Source organism: Seriola dumerili, unplaced genomic scaffold (assembly GCF_002260705.1).
Source record: "Seriola dumerili isolate Sdu_G_001 unplaced genomic scaffold, Sdu_1.0 BDQW01000052.1, whole genome shotgun sequence".
Taxonomy (NCBI): domain Eukaryota; kingdom Metazoa; phylum Chordata; class Actinopteri; order Carangiformes; family Carangidae; genus Seriola; species Seriola dumerili.
Window position 1 is genome coordinate 14,819,218 of NW_019174307.1, and position 16,368 is coordinate 14,835,585.

At 40.0% G+C, this 16,368-nt stretch overlaps 2 protein-coding genes across 2 annotated transcripts; one reads left to right on the forward strand and one right to left on the reverse strand.

The window, feature by feature from the left end:
* Nucleotides 1-1,224: 1,224 nt before the first annotated feature.
* Nucleotides 1,225-5,685, reverse strand: LOC111218012 (gastrin-releasing peptide receptor-like). Its single transcript, XM_022740095.1, has 4 exons — nt 5,605-5,685; nt 4,520-4,941; nt 1,928-2,279; nt 1,225-1,536 (listed from the first exon to the last, which is right to left on the reverse strand). The coding sequence occupies exons 1-4, from the start codon at nt 5,683-5,685 to the stop codon at nt 1,225-1,227; spliced, it is 1,167 nt and encodes a 388-aa protein (XP_022595816.1).
* Nucleotides 5,686-10,017: 4,332 nt separating this feature from the next.
* On the forward strand, nt 10,018-16,114 carry lancl3 (LanC like 3). The gene is made up of 5 exons (XM_022741163.1): nt 10,018-10,551; nt 11,536-11,659; nt 13,211-13,408; nt 13,518-13,725; nt 14,179-16,114. Exons 1-5 carry the CDS (start codon nt 10,018-10,020, stop codon nt 14,336-14,338), a joined length of 1,224 nt encoding a protein of 407 aa, XP_022596884.1. The 3' UTR covers nt 14,339-16,114.
* Nucleotides 16,115-16,368: the final 254 nt, after the last annotated feature.

Here is a 16,368-nt window from a genome sequence, read left to right on the forward strand (position 1 = left end):
GCGGGACCTTGAACGTCTGTGCACATTCTCATGGCAATCCATCCAAAAATTGTTGAGATATTTCACTCCAAAGTGGTGGTCAGGCCGACATACAGCCACACTGCTATCAATGCTAAATATTCACAGTTTCCTGCTTTCAAAAAAAACAGAAAACAGCAGAATTTGCTTCTTTGCTTTTATCTGTTTATCTCTGTGGCCCAGAGTACACTTACACATCACTGAGAAGTTAAACCATAGTTGGTCTGCAAAAACAAGAGTTTCAGGTGTTGTTAAGTTTCTCCTTAGACATGTTATTAAGAATTAACAAATAGTGTTCATACATTATAGCCTATAGAAGCAGAGCCACCAACAAGCACCATAATATTTAACAGGAACATCTGTATGTACACAATTTGTAACATTTGGCAGTTCTTTTAATAACTTAGCATTTGACAAATATATTACCAAACTTATATAAAACTCTTCCAGTGCACACAATAGCAGACTATTCTCAGTTTGAATATTTTACAACCACTGAACCCTAAAATGTCATAGGAGCTTTCTGCTCTATCTCCATCATCACTTATCTTTTTTTAATAATGGCACACTGCAGATTAAAATAACACATGCACAATAAAGCTGATATCTAGCTTTTTCATGAATGGTTTCTGCCGCAAATGACAGTTTAAAAAATGTAATTTTCTTTTTTAGCCATTTACAGCCATAAGTGATACATGATCATACTCAGTTTGATTTTACATCTAAAAGGCGTCGGGTTTTACACCAAAACAGATTTAAAATACATTTAAATTTCTTATATCACATTTATTTGACAGGGAACATGTACAACAAAGATCCATCTCAACTGTACCAGTGTTTTAATGAGAAGCAACTTCCCTCTGTCGTGATTAAATTTGTCTTTCAACCAGTAGTTTTGTTTTAAAGCAGAGATGAAATGTTTCTCACAGAACCCTTAAGTCTTACTGCATCACTCTTTGTTTTATGTGGGAAAACAAATGAATGAGAAGTGATGATTAAAATTAGTAAGACATAATTCAGGAATGGAATGGCTTGACAATGAGGACATTTGGTTTTAACTGTGTCCATACATTATACTGAAGTTGACACCTCTACATCAGAGTTAAACATGTTGTCCACTGAAATCGATCTGAGAAAAGAGGATCAACATGAAACCAGTCCTGCTGAAGCACAGATGTTACAAGTTTATGAAAACAACAGATGATTTCAGACGGTGGTTATGTTTGTTCTCCCACTATTCTGGCTGTTCAACCGTCTGGGAGAAGTGCAGCATAGCTGCTTGTTGAAGTGCTTGCTGAAGCTTTTGCTCATCAAGTAAAGGGCAAACGGGTTCACGCAAGAGTTGGTGAAGGCCAAGATGCGAGCACACACACTGGCGATGAAGTGGCCCAGCGACGTGTCCACCTGGTCGTAGTGGTAGGAGCGGTACAGGTAGATCACGTGACTAGGCAGCCAGCAGACAGCAAACAAGCCGACAAACACCAGCACTGTTTTTGCCAGACGCTTCCTGGACTTGATCTGACAGGAGAGAGAGAAGAAATCAGTTTCTACACACACAACTGTGCAATAATGTCAAGTACACGAGTATGCGTGGTATGAACTATATAAACTGAAGACATTCACATCAGCCTCTGCTAATCGAGAACAGCTGTTAAATAGCCCTTGAGGTGATGTTATTTAGTCAGCTGCTGTTTCCGAGGTCACAAATTTTGAACCTCAACAGGGTTTTCTTTCTGCTCCCCTGTTAATCATCTCTCGACCCTTGAGATTTGTCTTGTGACCCCTGGTGTGGCCCTGACCCTCATGTTGGGAAACACTGCTATATGTATGGGGATATGAATACATATGTAAGGGTGTCAGCACTTTTAGGTTTTCTTATTTCCTAAGAGGGAGGAGTCCACACAGAGACCTGTTTCTGGAGGTGCAGGTGTCCCTCAGCCGGGATGTCCGCAGAGCTCCTGACCAGACTGCGGGCGATGAAGCAGTAGTAGACAGATATGATGAAGAGCGGGATGAGGTAGAAGATGAGGAAGGAGGCAGTGGAGTGGATCTTCGGGTGCAGCTCCCCGGCGTGAGGGTAGGGCGCGCAGGTCACAAATGTCTCATTGGTGTGGCTGGTGGTGAAAGTGTGCAGGTCGGAGAAGACAGCTTCAGGAATCGCCAGGGTCACAGACAGCAGCCAGATCGCCCCCGCTCGTAAACAGATGCTGAGTGTTGCCCTGGACCTGTGCATGTCCAGCGGTTTGACGATGGCTTTGTACCTAAAAGAAGAAAAGCAACTAGTGGAATAATATTTTTTCTTTCTTTCTGTGGAGAGACTGCTGATATCAATATGAATTCTGATTACCTCATTGAAGTTTCTTAATTATGCATCTAATCTACAACTGCAGACAGATTATTTACTCTCTCATACTGATTCTCTCTGCCAGAGGCTCAGCTTCTCTTTTTAATCAAAGAAAGATAATCTCATAGATGTTATCTTGCTGTTGATTACAGAGGGGACAAATTTCAATTGGGCTTTTAATTAAAGGAAACAGGAATCAGAATAAACAGCCACAGTAGATAATATTAGCTCCTGGACAGGATGAGTTACAGATTAACAGGATGGTTTGTTCATCACAGCTGGTATTAAATGTTTTGTTGCTTCCAGAAAGCTACTAAACTAAGAAGTGTTGGCTGCTCCCGAAACATTTCCAGCACAAGAATCTGTTCAAACACTGGAGTTCTGCACTTCAATTAAATCATCTTTCCATATTTGATGTCAGGAGCTCCCAACCTTATCGTGACTCCTGAAAAACAAACAATATTTTTGTGAACAAAGAGAGAGTCCCTGCGCCCATATGAAACATTTTCATAGGTAAAATAATTTTTGTAATTTAAATGAAATAAGCGAAGGTTAGATGAATGTGATATTAATCATAATTTGATTTAAAATCTATTTTCTGCTCTCTTATTCCAATAACCATTGTGAGTCTGGGGGTGGGGGGGTGGGATGGGGGGATTTACCCCCAGGTAACCCACAGCAACTCAAAATCTCATGACATTACACTAACCTATACTATTTGTTTGGGAAACTATTTGTCCAGTGTCATTCTAATCACAATAGTTATATAACAATTTAAGCCAGAGTTTGGTCTGTGAGGACACGCACTTTTAAACCAACAGAGCTTTATTTAAAGTTATAGAAGAACTTGTCCTTGCTGTCGTTCAGGTGAGATTAATGGTTTAACTGTCGGCCCAGCAGCATCCCATCCACTGTTTAAGTGAAGCTCATACCCACACAAACAATCAAACTGATCTGTCTCACTGTCAATGTCAGTGAAGACTTCACTGAATAATTGCCTCCGTAATTTACTGGCTATTATGTTTTAGTAAATAATTCACATTCTTAGTTGGCCCTGAAATCCATCAATTCAAAAATCTTTTACTTGATCAATTCTTGCCAATTGGCTTTTCTAAGCAATTTCAATAAAATCATCACAAATGTCACCGGTTAGCTGTGTCACTGTCCTGTCTGTCTTATTTAATAACTGCAAGATTCTGATCAAATGCATTTTGTAGCATTTTTTTCTAGCCGAACATAAATTCTACATATATATATATATATATATATATATATATACATAAAATCCATCATAAATCTTGAATGCAGCTATTCACATTAACCTATTTGATCATTTCAAGCAGTCCTATAGTTATCCTGTAAAAGAAAATGTGCAACAGGTTGATATTTGAAGCCAATGAGAGACTCTGAGAGGATGATAAATGGAAAAAGTACAAAGACAAAAAGTGAGTAAATGAATGAGTTTGTTTCATTGGTTAAGAAAGAACTGTCAAGCCCAACTGGCTTACAACAAGGTAACTTCAGTTGACGGATAAAGGCTGTATGATATGGTCAAAAGCTCCAGGAAAAGCAAGTAAGCAGCCCTTGAGTTGAGCTTGTTTTGTCCATAGGTTACAGTCAAGTCAAATTTTCTATTATGGTTAGTAAGGTGTATCTGTCATTGAGGACTGTAAAAGAAAAAAAAGAAACATAAATGATTCAGTATTTTCTTGGCAGATTGAAGAGCACTTTGAAACAGCAATTAAGACTATTTATGCTGGGGAATAAAAAAACTAAAGCTTTAATTTATAGGTCTGTAATTTTCTATAATTTTCTGAAATTTCTTTTTAAGAACTATGAAATAATCAGGTTCTGAATCATTGGGAAAACAGACAGAAAGTGGTCTTTATACCCAGACATTGATTTAATTTCCTTCATTTTTGGTGCCTGTTGGTGGTGATGAGAAATCCGGAGAAATGTGCATGAAATAATACGAAGATTTCTAAAACATGTCTGTTCCATGTGATGCCCAGCTGTGCATCAAACCCATGATGTTGCACCCACTGTAAGCATCATAGTGATTATTGGAGTGGCTGTATACTGTGCGGATAAGATTTCATCTAAAAAGCTAAGAAGTGAGGATGTTGATAACATTTCTGAAAAACGTGCCCAGACTACCGGTCAGCGGAGAGAGCAGTGAGAGTGAACACGGAGACTCCCACCGAGGTGAGCTGGATGAACGGGATCATTTTGCATCCAACGCGGCCAAAGAGCCACTCGTCCACCAGGTAGCGGCTGGCGTCCACCGGGGCGCAGGTCACCAGCAGCAGCAGGTCCCCCAGAGCCAGACTGGAGAGGAACAAGTTGGGCACAGTCCGCATGGACTTTACCAACAAACACGTCTTCATTAAAGTGACATTTCCGACCAGACCCACGATGATGATTATCCCATAGACAACAGCGACTCCGATGCCAGGGAGCCAGATGTTGTACTGATGTTGCTCTACTGTGGAGTCCAAAAATACACCGGAAACATTCAGAACCAAACCCCCACTGTCCTCAGGGTTTATAACAAATGAATCCTCTAGAGACATAGCAGCCTACAGGGAGAGGACAGAGGTCTTCAGCAGGAGAATCTGAGATCTCCGGATGCGTTTGTGGGTGGCTTTATAAACTCTATGCCCTCCTGCTGGTGCGTGCGTCATTTCACGCTCTACAGGCTAAAAATCTGTCAAGATCAGGGTGAAAAATGTCTCCAGGATAGGAAATGTATAGACTAATCTTATTCCTTCCCAACACAGACGTAAACTGTCCTCGGTGTATTACATTTAATTCAGAATGTACTGGCACATATACACATACAGAAAGTGGTCAGCTCCATTGGATGATCTTGAGTTCAGTTTATATTAGGAGCAAAGCTGGACAGTGCAAAGCTGATTGGACTATTGATATATAAAGTGAGAGAGACTATCTTAACTTCTGGACTTCTAAAGATGTTGCTTCAGTGGAAGAACTGATGGAAGAAGAGTACTACCTCTGCAGAAGGTGACCTACAGCCTTCATGACAACATCAAGGGATTCATCCAGTGGTATAGATTTTCTGGACCAGCTTGTTTCAGTGTTTCATTAAAGCTAATGTTGTTTACACTGAGAGAAATATTCATAATAATTTATTTTCATGGCTGCCCTGTTCCATCTAATAGAAACATTTTAGATGTTTTCTTTGTCATTTTATTCACATTTCCCCCCAAACTCAGTCTGACATAACTGGCTCTTTGGAAACTTTGGGAGCACCACCAGAATGTGGTCTCTTTGTGGTCGATCTGCATCTGTAATCCTTTCATGTTTGTAATTGTGAGTGTGATTGTAATACTTTTGCTTCTTTGTAGTCATTCTGTGTCTCTTACTGGTTGTTTTCTCTCTCTTTGTGATCATTTTGTTCTCTTTGGAATCATTTTGTATCTTTGTGCTCAGTTTGTGTCTCTTTGTTGTGTCTCACCCTAGTCGCTTTATGTTTCTTTTTAATCATTTTGCTACTCTTGATGTGTCTTAGTGTTCGTTTTCTCTCCGTCTGTTCATTTTGTGTCTCTCTGTGGCCAGTTTGTGTCTCTTTGTAGATGTGTTGTGTCTCTGTGGTTGTTTTTCTCTCTTTGTAGTCTTAAGCATTTCTGTTAATTTTATGTCTTTATGCAGTAGTGCCAATAGTTTCTAGTAATCCATCCATGATACTAACAAGTCAGCTACCTTGTAGACTCTAATAGGGGGGTACCACAGGTAGTGATCAGATTTTAGGGGGGGTCCTTTTTCAGTTTTTGTTGCTTTATGATCAATGGTTCAATGAAGGAGAGGAGCTGCTTCTGCTACTACTGACATTCAGTGGTCACTTGGCAGTAAGTGAGTTGTCCTCGTCCTCAGCCTGGAATTACAGGTCAAACCTTTCAAAGCTTTATGTTTCATGTTCAAAATCACCTCCCCGTTGTCCCTATATCTCATACTAAAGATAGGGGTATAGGGGCTGATTTTCTGGTAGATCAGATGGCGACTTGGAACCAAACTCATTTTCTAATATAAATGCAAATTGAGTTTTCTTGTATCAAGGCAGTAGATAAGACAGATGAAAAATATGCCTCTCAGATCATGACTTGAACTATTCTAATTTTCCAGACTCTTCTGTTGCCCATGTCTGGGAACTCAAAATTGCCTGAGATGTTTTCAAAGAACAAAATAGCTGCAAAGTTGGTAATTCTCCAAAGTATCTCCCCACTGAATGTGTGAAATTTGTTTTCATACCATTTGAATAATACTGAGAGGAAAACGGGCATCAAAGTGAACGGGGTACTTGCACTTGAACCACGGTTCTATCTGAACTCACAGACAGAACCATAGTCCAGAAGCTGATACTGATTCCACTGCCTGGTATCTCAAGTTATAACCAGATGGACCAAACAATGTTCTTCAGAGCTGTGAGTGCAACTGCATTCCCTTTTAATCTTCTTTGATGTCAAGGCAACGTCCTCACCACCTCTCTCTTCATTATCCTCACCCTCTATGTCTTTCCATTTCAAAAAAGGTTTTGTACAATTTGCATTTATTTTTGCTTTATTTCAATTTTCGAAGAAAAGCTTTTTCTAGTGGTCAAAAATGTAATTAGTTCTACATTTATAAGATGACATTCACATTCATATCTCCATGGCATTTGTACTCTCTTTCTTCATAAATGGGACAAAAAAAAAAAAAATTAAAATATGGTTCAAAGCTTCTCACACACAATCTCGAGTCAGATAACCACTTGAATCATCTTGGAAATGGCACACAGTGTGATAAAGCTGTAATGATCCTGGCTGATACCCGTCACCTGTAATAACCTGTAAGAAAATTTCATGTGTTTAAATTAGAGCAGTGCACCATGTTTTACTCTGTGAGGTTGTCATACATGTGTTTGGATACCGAAAAGTAACAGCCAACTGAATTTAGTGGAATAAAAATAGAAAGTCTTACAGAATGAAAATCAATTAAAGTATCAGTGCCTCAGAATTACACTAAAGTAGTGAAACCAAGTACATGCCCTTAATGACAGAGCAGATTGTGAGTATTTGGGACAGTTACACATTGTGTGTGTTCGTCAGGTTTTGTGCTTCAGAATATTCAATTTGAAATAAAACTGTGGATAGTTCATTAAAGTGCCAAGTCTCAGCTTTAATATGCCCAAAGTTGAGACATTCAAAAAAGACTATACACATGAAGTCAGACAAAATCCTGATATTTAATATTTTGTGTAAAATCCTTTCCAGTCAATAACTATCTGAAGTCTTTGACCCATAGACATAAGAAGAAGTTTTGTATCTTCCCTGACGCTCTCTCATGCCTTCACTGCAGCCTCCTTCAGCTCTTGCTTATTATGGGGGTCTCTCTGTCTTTAGTCTGGTCTTCAGAAACTGGTATGCAGCTCAATTGACTTGGCAGTTGGGGATATTCCACCTCTTCATCCTGAAAAGCTCTTTGGTGGCTTTGGCTGTGTGTTGAGGATTTCTGTCATGCTGAATGATGAGATGTCCTCCAAAGAGCTTTGATGCATTTTGCTGAATCTGAGCAGACAGAATGCTCCTGTATACCTTTGAATGTGCTTCCATCAGCAGTGTCATGTGTCAGTTCCAACGGCAGCCATACCTCCCGAAGCCATAACAGAACCACCGGTAGAGGTGGTGCCTTAGGGTTATGAGCTTTTCCTTTTTTTCCCCCACTTTTCCTATCATTTTGATAGAGATTTATTTTTTTGTTCCATCACTCAATAGAACTGTTTTCAAACCAGTTTCTCTTTGTATTTTTATTTTGTGTAAACTGCAACCTGGCATTTCTGTTTTTGAGGTTTACCAGTGGTTGTGTGATGAATTCTCTGAGATATGATCATATAGATTACCAATAAGGAAACATGTCCGCCTACATACTGGAGAATATTCTTGACTTGCTGTGCAGTCATAAAGAAGTTTTTCTTCACCATTCAAATGATTTTCTGGTCATCCACAAGAGTTATACTCCTCCGTCTACCAGATCGTTGACCATTTTCTAATTTTTCTGATTTGTTTTTTAAAAAAAACACCCAACTGTTTATTTTATCAAATCAACTGCCTTCGATATCTGTCTGATAGATTTCTACTTTTTTGAGCCTCACTTTTTCACTTCACTTGCATGGTCACCTCTTTACTCCTCATACAGTGACAGACAACTTCGCCTCAATCTAAATGGCAACTCTCAGTCAACTCTGAGCCACATGTGAGCTCTTTTGTGCATAAAATAACACTAAAACGACACACAGCTGCCCAAGAAACATTTAGCTGCCAAGCATCAAGTTACTTTTGTATCACTGAAATTTAGGCACTATGTGTTAAAATGGCTTTATTTTCCACACAGTTCTTCAGCACCATGGACAGCAGCCAGCTGAGCTGAGGGCCTCTGTCACTACCTGCTGGTGAAGACAGGGAACTGGAAACTGAAGAAAAAGTTGACACTTTCTTGGTGAAATGTGTCACTGGTACAGTAACAAAGTACGATTCATATAGTTCATGTTTGTGGCAATTTATTGTAAACATAATTATCACATTGTATAAAGTTATTATCTAAACTATGTGCTTTGGGTAAGAACAAAGTAACTGGTAACTGCTGTCAGATAAATGTGGTGGGGGTAAAAAGTATAGTATTTACTTCTAAAATGTGGTGAAGTACAGCTGTGAAGTAACTGTAAGTGTTTGAATCTGTATCCAAGTAAAGTACTAAAGAACTTTTAGTCTACCATATTTCATGAGGAAATATTGTGGTTTTTAATTACGAGCCTACATTTATCTCACAAAAACAATTACCTGTTACTTTGCAGATTAATATTATATCAACAGGGTGAAGCAATTGGTATTACAAAAGATCTTAGGTTAAATCAACTTGGCATTTAGTGTAATGAACTTCAAATAACAATTACAGTTAAGGATTTGAGTTAAATTAACTCAAGTTTTCATTATACATTATTTAATTTTTGTTTAAGGCGACCGTTTTTTAAAGTAAATTCAACTTATCTGGGCTTACAGTGTGTCTATTCTATGAGTTGTTAGCACTTTCACCAAAGAGACATTTCCTCTCCTCACATGATTTTACTCAGATAACTGTTTGAGGACCAAATCAGTTTATCAGGACCTCGGCTTTACTTCTTCTCTAATGTATCAGGGGGTTATTTATTTACACAGTGAGAACTTTTATTTTTGATTCATTTTGCTGATAATAGCCTACTTCTGTACTTAGATCTAAGAAGGATTTTTCATGCAGGACTTAATGGAATATTTTTACATTAATGTGGGCCTCTTACTTGAGTAGCGTAAAGGATCTAAATACTTCTTCCACTGTTACTTGTGTGAAGTGTTTTTATATTCTGGTATTGCTACTAATTTAAGTTTCCATGTCTTATTCCCGGACAATAAAACTTGAATTGTGCAGGTCATTGTGAGCAGACAGGCTGCAGGTCCCATCGGCCAATATGAGGCTGAGCCATCACTGTTGACATCCAATCAGCTGAGGGCTGATGGGATTGTGCTTTTCCTCTCTCATCCTTCGATACATTGAGCAGACTAACACAGATCTAGGTTATTAGCGTAGGGCCTGCACGTTGAGCTGTTTCTGTCGTCTTGTGGTCGGTGATGGAAAACACCCGCTGCTTTGCGAACCGCTTCTCTGACTACAAAGGTGCGCTGCTCCCGGGACAGGGCGTCGAGGCCATCGTGCCCGCCGTGGTCGCCACCGTCGATAAAGTCTTGAAAAACGTTCCCTTCGACATCAGCGACTGCGACGGAGGGCTGTACGATGGGCCGGCCGGGGTGGCTTACATGCTGTACCATGTCAGCGAGTGTCCGCTGTTCTCCGAGCACCGGGACGCCTACCTGAAGACGGCCAAGCAGATGATCGACGTTTCTGTCCGATACGTGGACGCGGAGCCGGATAAAAACATGCGTGCCGCCTTCCTGCTCGGCGGGGCGGGCATCTACGCGGTGGCCGCTATGATATACAAATCGCTGGGCTTGGCTGATTTCGTCAAGCCGCTCAATAAATTTCGTAACCTGTGGGATGTGTGTGCGCCCATCAATTTTCTGGAGTGCGGCTCGGATGAGCTGTTTGTGGGGCGGGCGGGGTACCTGTGTGCTGCCCTGGTCCTCAAACAGAAGCTGGGCATAGAGGTGAGCTCCTAACACGAGGATGGCGCACTTTAAATGGCTTTTAGTCAACCCTGTAAAATATATTATATATTATAAAATATAGAAGCAGTCCATCAGCCTAACTTAAAAACAGGGCCAGAACCTGCAAACACTTTGGAGCTGGCTCTCAGGTCTTTTATTAGCTCATGTAACAACCAACTGTGGTTTTCTGATGTTTACATCACCTAATGCTTATACACACTGGTATAAATCAGGTAGGGCTGTAACTAACCATAATCCATTAATCTATGAACTTTTGTTAATTAACTGACTGGCGTCACAATTTCCCAGAGCCCAAAGTGATGTATTCAGACATGTGTTGTCAGATCAACAGTCCAAAACAAAATGTAGGTACTATTTTCATTTTTCTTACAACTATAATGGTCCTTTATTTCCAGCTGTAACTGTAATTTACATGGCTTAAAACTGTAGCTTTACACATTCATATCTAAAACCAAACTGTCAGCAGTCCAGTTGCATTGTGTGTAATGTAGGCATCATGATTTCATAGGGAAGAGTATGTGGAATAAAAAAAAAGATGACATGATTCTGCTGTATCTTTCTTTTGTTCCCTTTTTCCAACAGTGTTGTATCAGAGGAATGCAATGTGAAATTGTGAGAGTATTTTTTTAAAGGCCCTGCACACTGAAGGCAGTCTACACCCACAAAAGTGATTATTTTATTACTTTGGCTAAGACCTAATTGCTTGACCTACATCTCCCTAATTCTCCCGTTAGCTTTGTAATACAAAACAAAATACACTGTCATTCAGGTCATTCTTATTCATACTGTAAATTTGGTCATGTCCACCTGCTTCAACCTGAGCAGAAATCTAATCAATTACTAAAAAAGTGAAAACATCTGTGTGGGTGTGCAGAGCCTTTAAAGGGCCTTTAATTTTATACTTATTCTACTGATGGTCAACTTTGCAAATGACTGCAATATACTGTGTCCTTTGTTGTGCAGATTCTGAGCAAGGATCGAATCAAATCTATTTGCCAGGCCATCATAGAGTCAGGAAAACAGTACGCCAGGAAGAAGAGAAAGCCTTTCCCCCTCATGTACTCATACTATGGGACAGAGTATCTTGGTAAGAACAGCAGCAAAATTCACTAATAAAGACATAAGTCGTTAAGGTCTCCCCTTTTTATCCAAATAGACTTTAAGTTCATGTCTAAATTACCATCTAAGATTTGAGTCTAAATCTCACTTTCAGAGCTGCTGTCAACTGATGGTACTGCAGTAAGATCTTCTGTTATCACACAGTGAAGCTATGCACACAGAGGGAGACTGAAAGTTATTAAGTTATTGATGGATGCTAGTTAGGCATGTTAGGGTGTTTGAAGTGTGAGGATATGAGTCTTCTAGAGATTATTTTTAACAGAGAGGGACAACCCTGCTCTGATAGCATTTGATAGCTTGCTCCACCATTGGGGAACCACAAATGAGAACAGTATGGACTGCGATTGCCTTGTGTGCAGTAACTGAGAAAGAGCATAAGGTTGTATGATTGGGTTCAAGTAGATGGGTGCAGACGCAGAAATCACTCTAAAGGCAAACAATAGTGACTTGAATTAGATTTGGGTGTCTGAGGGTAGCCAGTATAGATCAGGGAGTAGCAGGGTGTGATGTGCCTTTTTTAGGCTGATCAAAGACCAGACGAGCTGCCGCAATCTGAACCAATTTTAGGGGTTTCACTGGCAGGAACGAAAGGTATAGTGGGTGTAGTCTGCATAGCAGTGATATGAGAAGGCAATTAGACCCAAGGAGGTGGTGGTTGCAAATAGAAGGGGTTCCAGTACCGATCCTTGGGGCAACCTTGTGGGGAGGGGATGGGATAAGGATCTTTGTCCTTGCCATGAGCGGTCAGTAAAATAGGATTAAAAACAAGAAAGTGCTTTGCCCAAGTTGCCCATGAGAATACAGACATCAGGATGCGGTGGTTCACTGTATCAAAGGCTGCTGATAGGTCCAGCAAGATAAGAACTGAGGACTGAACTGCAGCTCTAGCTGCCCTTAGGGCTTCTATCACAGACAGAGCCATTTTTGTGGAGTAGCTGCTATTAAAGCCTTGAACCATAATTCATGGGTTTGCAGAAGTCTGAGACTACAAACACCTACTCTACAATGTTAACTTTGATCTCCATTTTCAGATGGAAGCAAGTGTGTGACTTGATAGCTCTCAAGGATTAGATCAGTATCTTAAATGTACAGTTCACCTAATGACAGAAACCTTAGGCTTACTGCACTGCAGCATGGTTCGGTGGATTTGGAACTGTTTTAGGATACTTTTTTCGATAATTTGTGGTTTTGATCATTTGATACACAGTTTACAGTCCTAGTTCAGCATGTAACTCCTTGTCATATTTGGGACAGTGGTTGCTGCTGCTTATGTACTTGACAGGAACTCATCTGTTCCTCAAGTTTAGGTTTTGAAAAAACAATTATGAACAAAACTGTCAACTATGTATAATGAGCTACAGTTTAGAGGATAACACATAAAAAAAGTCCCTCAGTAGTCCATTGTGAATGTTTGTGCTTGTTTGCTTTGGGTTGTGTCTATATGTGTGCCTGGCATGGTGCTTCGTTGCATGGTGGTTTGGTGAGTTCATGTGATTTCCCCCCTCCCTCCCTTTGTCAGGTGCTGCTCACGGCCTTTCATCAGTGCTGCAGATGCTGCTGAGCTACCAGGACATGCTAAGTGGTGCAGAGAAGGACCTGGTGTGGCAAAGCATAGATTTCCTCATGAACCAGGAGCAGAACTGTAACTGGCCTGCAGAGCTGGGCGCCATCATTGAGAGAGAGAACGAATTGGTGCACTGGTGCCATGGAGCACCGGGTATACAGTATTATTCATACACATTACCATGTTCAGTCAGATTCTCTGCAGCAGTTTCTGCCATTTGGATGTCTCCCGGTTAAATTCAAATCTCCATTATGTCATGCAGGTGTGGCGTATCTTTTTGCAAAAGCCTATCTGATCAATAAGAAGCCCCAGTATCTGGACACATGTATCCGCAGTGGGGAGCTTGTGTGGCAGAAAGGTTTGCTGAAGAAAGGACCTGGGATTTGTCACGGAGTTGCAGGGAGTGCTTACGTCTTCCTCCTGCTGTATCGGCTCACAGGAAACTCGAAATACATCTACCGTGCTCAGAGGCAAGAAATCTCTCCTATTCTTATTCATTGCATGTCTCTTCTTCCTCATAGGGCTGTCATTATTTTACAAAAACTGAGGTCATGAGATCAAGTTCCACCAGGCAACTATTAAATGGATTCCTATGTAGTTTGGTGCAGATTTTCATGCTTTGAGAACTTTGTTGAGTTAATCTGACTCGATGTCTTGTGCCATTATCATTTCCATATTTTGATTTGTCCAGTACATTGGTTTATCTATCCAACTGTTTGGTTTTCTCAACAAACTACTGCTCTGTGCATTTTATTTCCCAGTATGATGGTCTGAATGCTGTTTCAAAGCTTCTCTATACATTTTTTTTTCAGAAAAACACTAAATATCCCATCATGTCTAATTTCAGTACATTTGTTGAATTCAAATTCCTCCTCAGATTCTCGAAACCCTAATTTCTCTCCACTGTTATTTCCTCCCCAAAGGTTTGCTGAGTTCCTCTTCACTGAGGAATTTAAGGCCGGCTCGCGCTCAGTAACCAGTGTCTACAGTCTGTTTGAAGGCCTGTCAGGGACGGTTTGCTTCCTGGTAGACCTCATGCAGCCGGACCAGTCAGAGTTCCCTCTGTTCAGTATCTTTGTGTGAATGGAAACCTGGTTAGTGCCATTCATTGACCTGAACAGACACCACTCCTTCCCTCTGAAATCCCTTGAGAGCTGGATTGGTAGAAACTTTAGAACCAGGATTGATACTGTGATCATGAGTTGCAGTGGCGGGATGGTTGGTATTTGTTTGGGGGCTTAGAAAATCACATTTGAGTACAGTTGCAGTAGAAAAATGGTCTTGTTTTGTGTCTGTACTAAAGTGAATGTTCAGCTTTCAGGCTTTACCAGATTTCATCCCGCTTAATGTCAAATTGCCCATTTCAATTTGCAATGTAATCAACTGTGCTAAAGCAGGGGTTTTCAAACTGTGAGGGTTGCCTCCCCAGGAGGGTGTGGGAAAGTTGAAGGGGAGGCATGGAGGGAGAGACATGAGGCAAAGATATCATGCTTCTTTTAGTGATAACCCAGTCAAATCTGAACACAGACATGATTTGCACATATTTAGATTCAGTGTGACATTTCCTGAGGATATTGTCATGTCTGATGTCCATCAAGGATAAATGTCCATAATTTTGCATGGAAGTCATTCAAAAAGAGTCACAAACTTGCCTGAGAATCATATTGTTAAGTGTTCTTCAGTGTCAAAGCAATCCAATGATAGCTGTCTGTACATCCATGGATACATTGCAAAAAGGGGTTGTGGTTAGCTAATTTGGCATACTTTTAATTGTGCTATTTTTCCAAAATGTAAACAAATCAAACTATCTCGATTTTTGTCTGGGAGGGAGGACGGGGGCATGCTTTCAGTCTTTGAAAACCTCTGCACTAAAGCATTGGGAGCTTTGAAATGTGGTACTGCTTGTATGGTGATTGAAACTGCAGCATATTGTACAAAGATGGTGCTCTCAGGTCAGAAACACATGCACCATAAACAGCTAAAGTAGATGGTAATCACTGAGGTCACACAAAAGAAAAAGAGAAAAACAAGCATCACATAATGCCTTTTAAAATTTTTCTACCACTTCACCAGCTCAGCATCACATACCGCAGACCTTTGAGTTTATGGTTTAGGGTATGTAATTTCTCAAGTTGTTGTCACAACCTTTAATAATAAATATAATGGAGGGATTCTGATAGTGAAACTATGTAGATAGGTTCATCCAACAGACGATGAGGGGAAAAAAATGTAGTTTATTGTCCTAATAATATTCTCACTTTGTTTGCGCTGTGCAATATTACTGACTCACCTATCTGAACTGAGGTTGTAGCTGTGTGAGAGCAGTTTATATCTATTTGATATTTCACACTGTGTTAGATACTGAATGGGGATGTTTGAAATGTTCAACATTCAATGTTATGACTTTTACCCTCTCTTAAAAAAGAACAAAAGAGTATGTTAGACTGTAGGTTTGTGATGAAGACTGACAACATAAGAGTAGAGCATGTAGTCAGTGTGAGAATTTAATTTTTCTTCCAGTAAGGTCTGTTCAAGATGCTACTTTTTGCAACTCAGTTATGTAAATTATGGTCAACAGACAATTTCTTCACATAAATGTGATAATGAGGCCTTAAAAACAAATTTCCAGCATTTGGTCATGGTCATGTCTCTCAGAGTAAAAAGGATTCACGACTCTGGGAACTGAAAAATGCTTTGGGCAGCGTTTCTGACATGTGGCTCAAGTTGGTAAAAAGGCCTGTGAATAACGGCAAAACCAAAGCAGTTTCCCAATGCTAACTGTGCCTGTTGTGGAACATTTATAAGCTGTGTATGTGTGTGTGCTGTTTTGCATTTGCAGTCCGAGCTATCCACAACAAAATCTACAGGATTACTGTAATTAATAAAGTGTCCAAGTAAAAACAAAACAAGACATGTTTTATTTAAGTTTTGAAAGCCTTACAGACATTACGTTCACAGCCTGACATAATGACAGGTACATAATCACATTTGATTTATATGAAAACATGATCTTCAAAAAAGCATCTGACATTACAGCTTCCTCCAAATAATTAAGATGATCACATTGTGGAAGCTACAGAATAATCAATATATAAATCTAAATAATACAGCAC

Excerpts from the sequence above, each read along its gene's own strand:
- lancl3 (XM_022741163.1), top strand. The coding sequence starts at position 10,018 with ATGGAAAACACCCGCTGCTTTGCGAACCGCTTCTCTGACTACAAAGGT. Across the intron at positions 11,660-13,210 it reads CTATGGGACAGAGTATCTTG|GTGCTGCTCACGGCCTTTCA; the intron begins GTAAGAACAGCA and ends TCCCTTTGTCAG. Across the intron at positions 13,409-13,517 it reads CTGGTGCCATGGAGCACCGG|GTGTGGCGTATCTTTTTGCA; the intron begins GTATACAGTATT and ends TATGTCATGCAG.
- LOC111218012 (XM_022740095.1), bottom strand. The coding sequence starts at position 5,685 with ATGAAAGGATTACAGATGCAGATCGACCACAAAGAGACCACATTCTGG. Across the intron at positions 4,942-5,604 it reads GTTTCCAAAGAGCCAGTTAT|GCTGCTATGTCTCTAGAGGA; the intron begins GTCAGACTGAGT and ends CTCTCCCTGTAG. Across the intron at positions 1,537-1,927 it reads ACCTGCACCTCCAGAAACAG|ATCAAGTCCAGGAAGCGTCT; the intron begins GTCTCTGTGTGG and ends CTCTCCTGTCAG.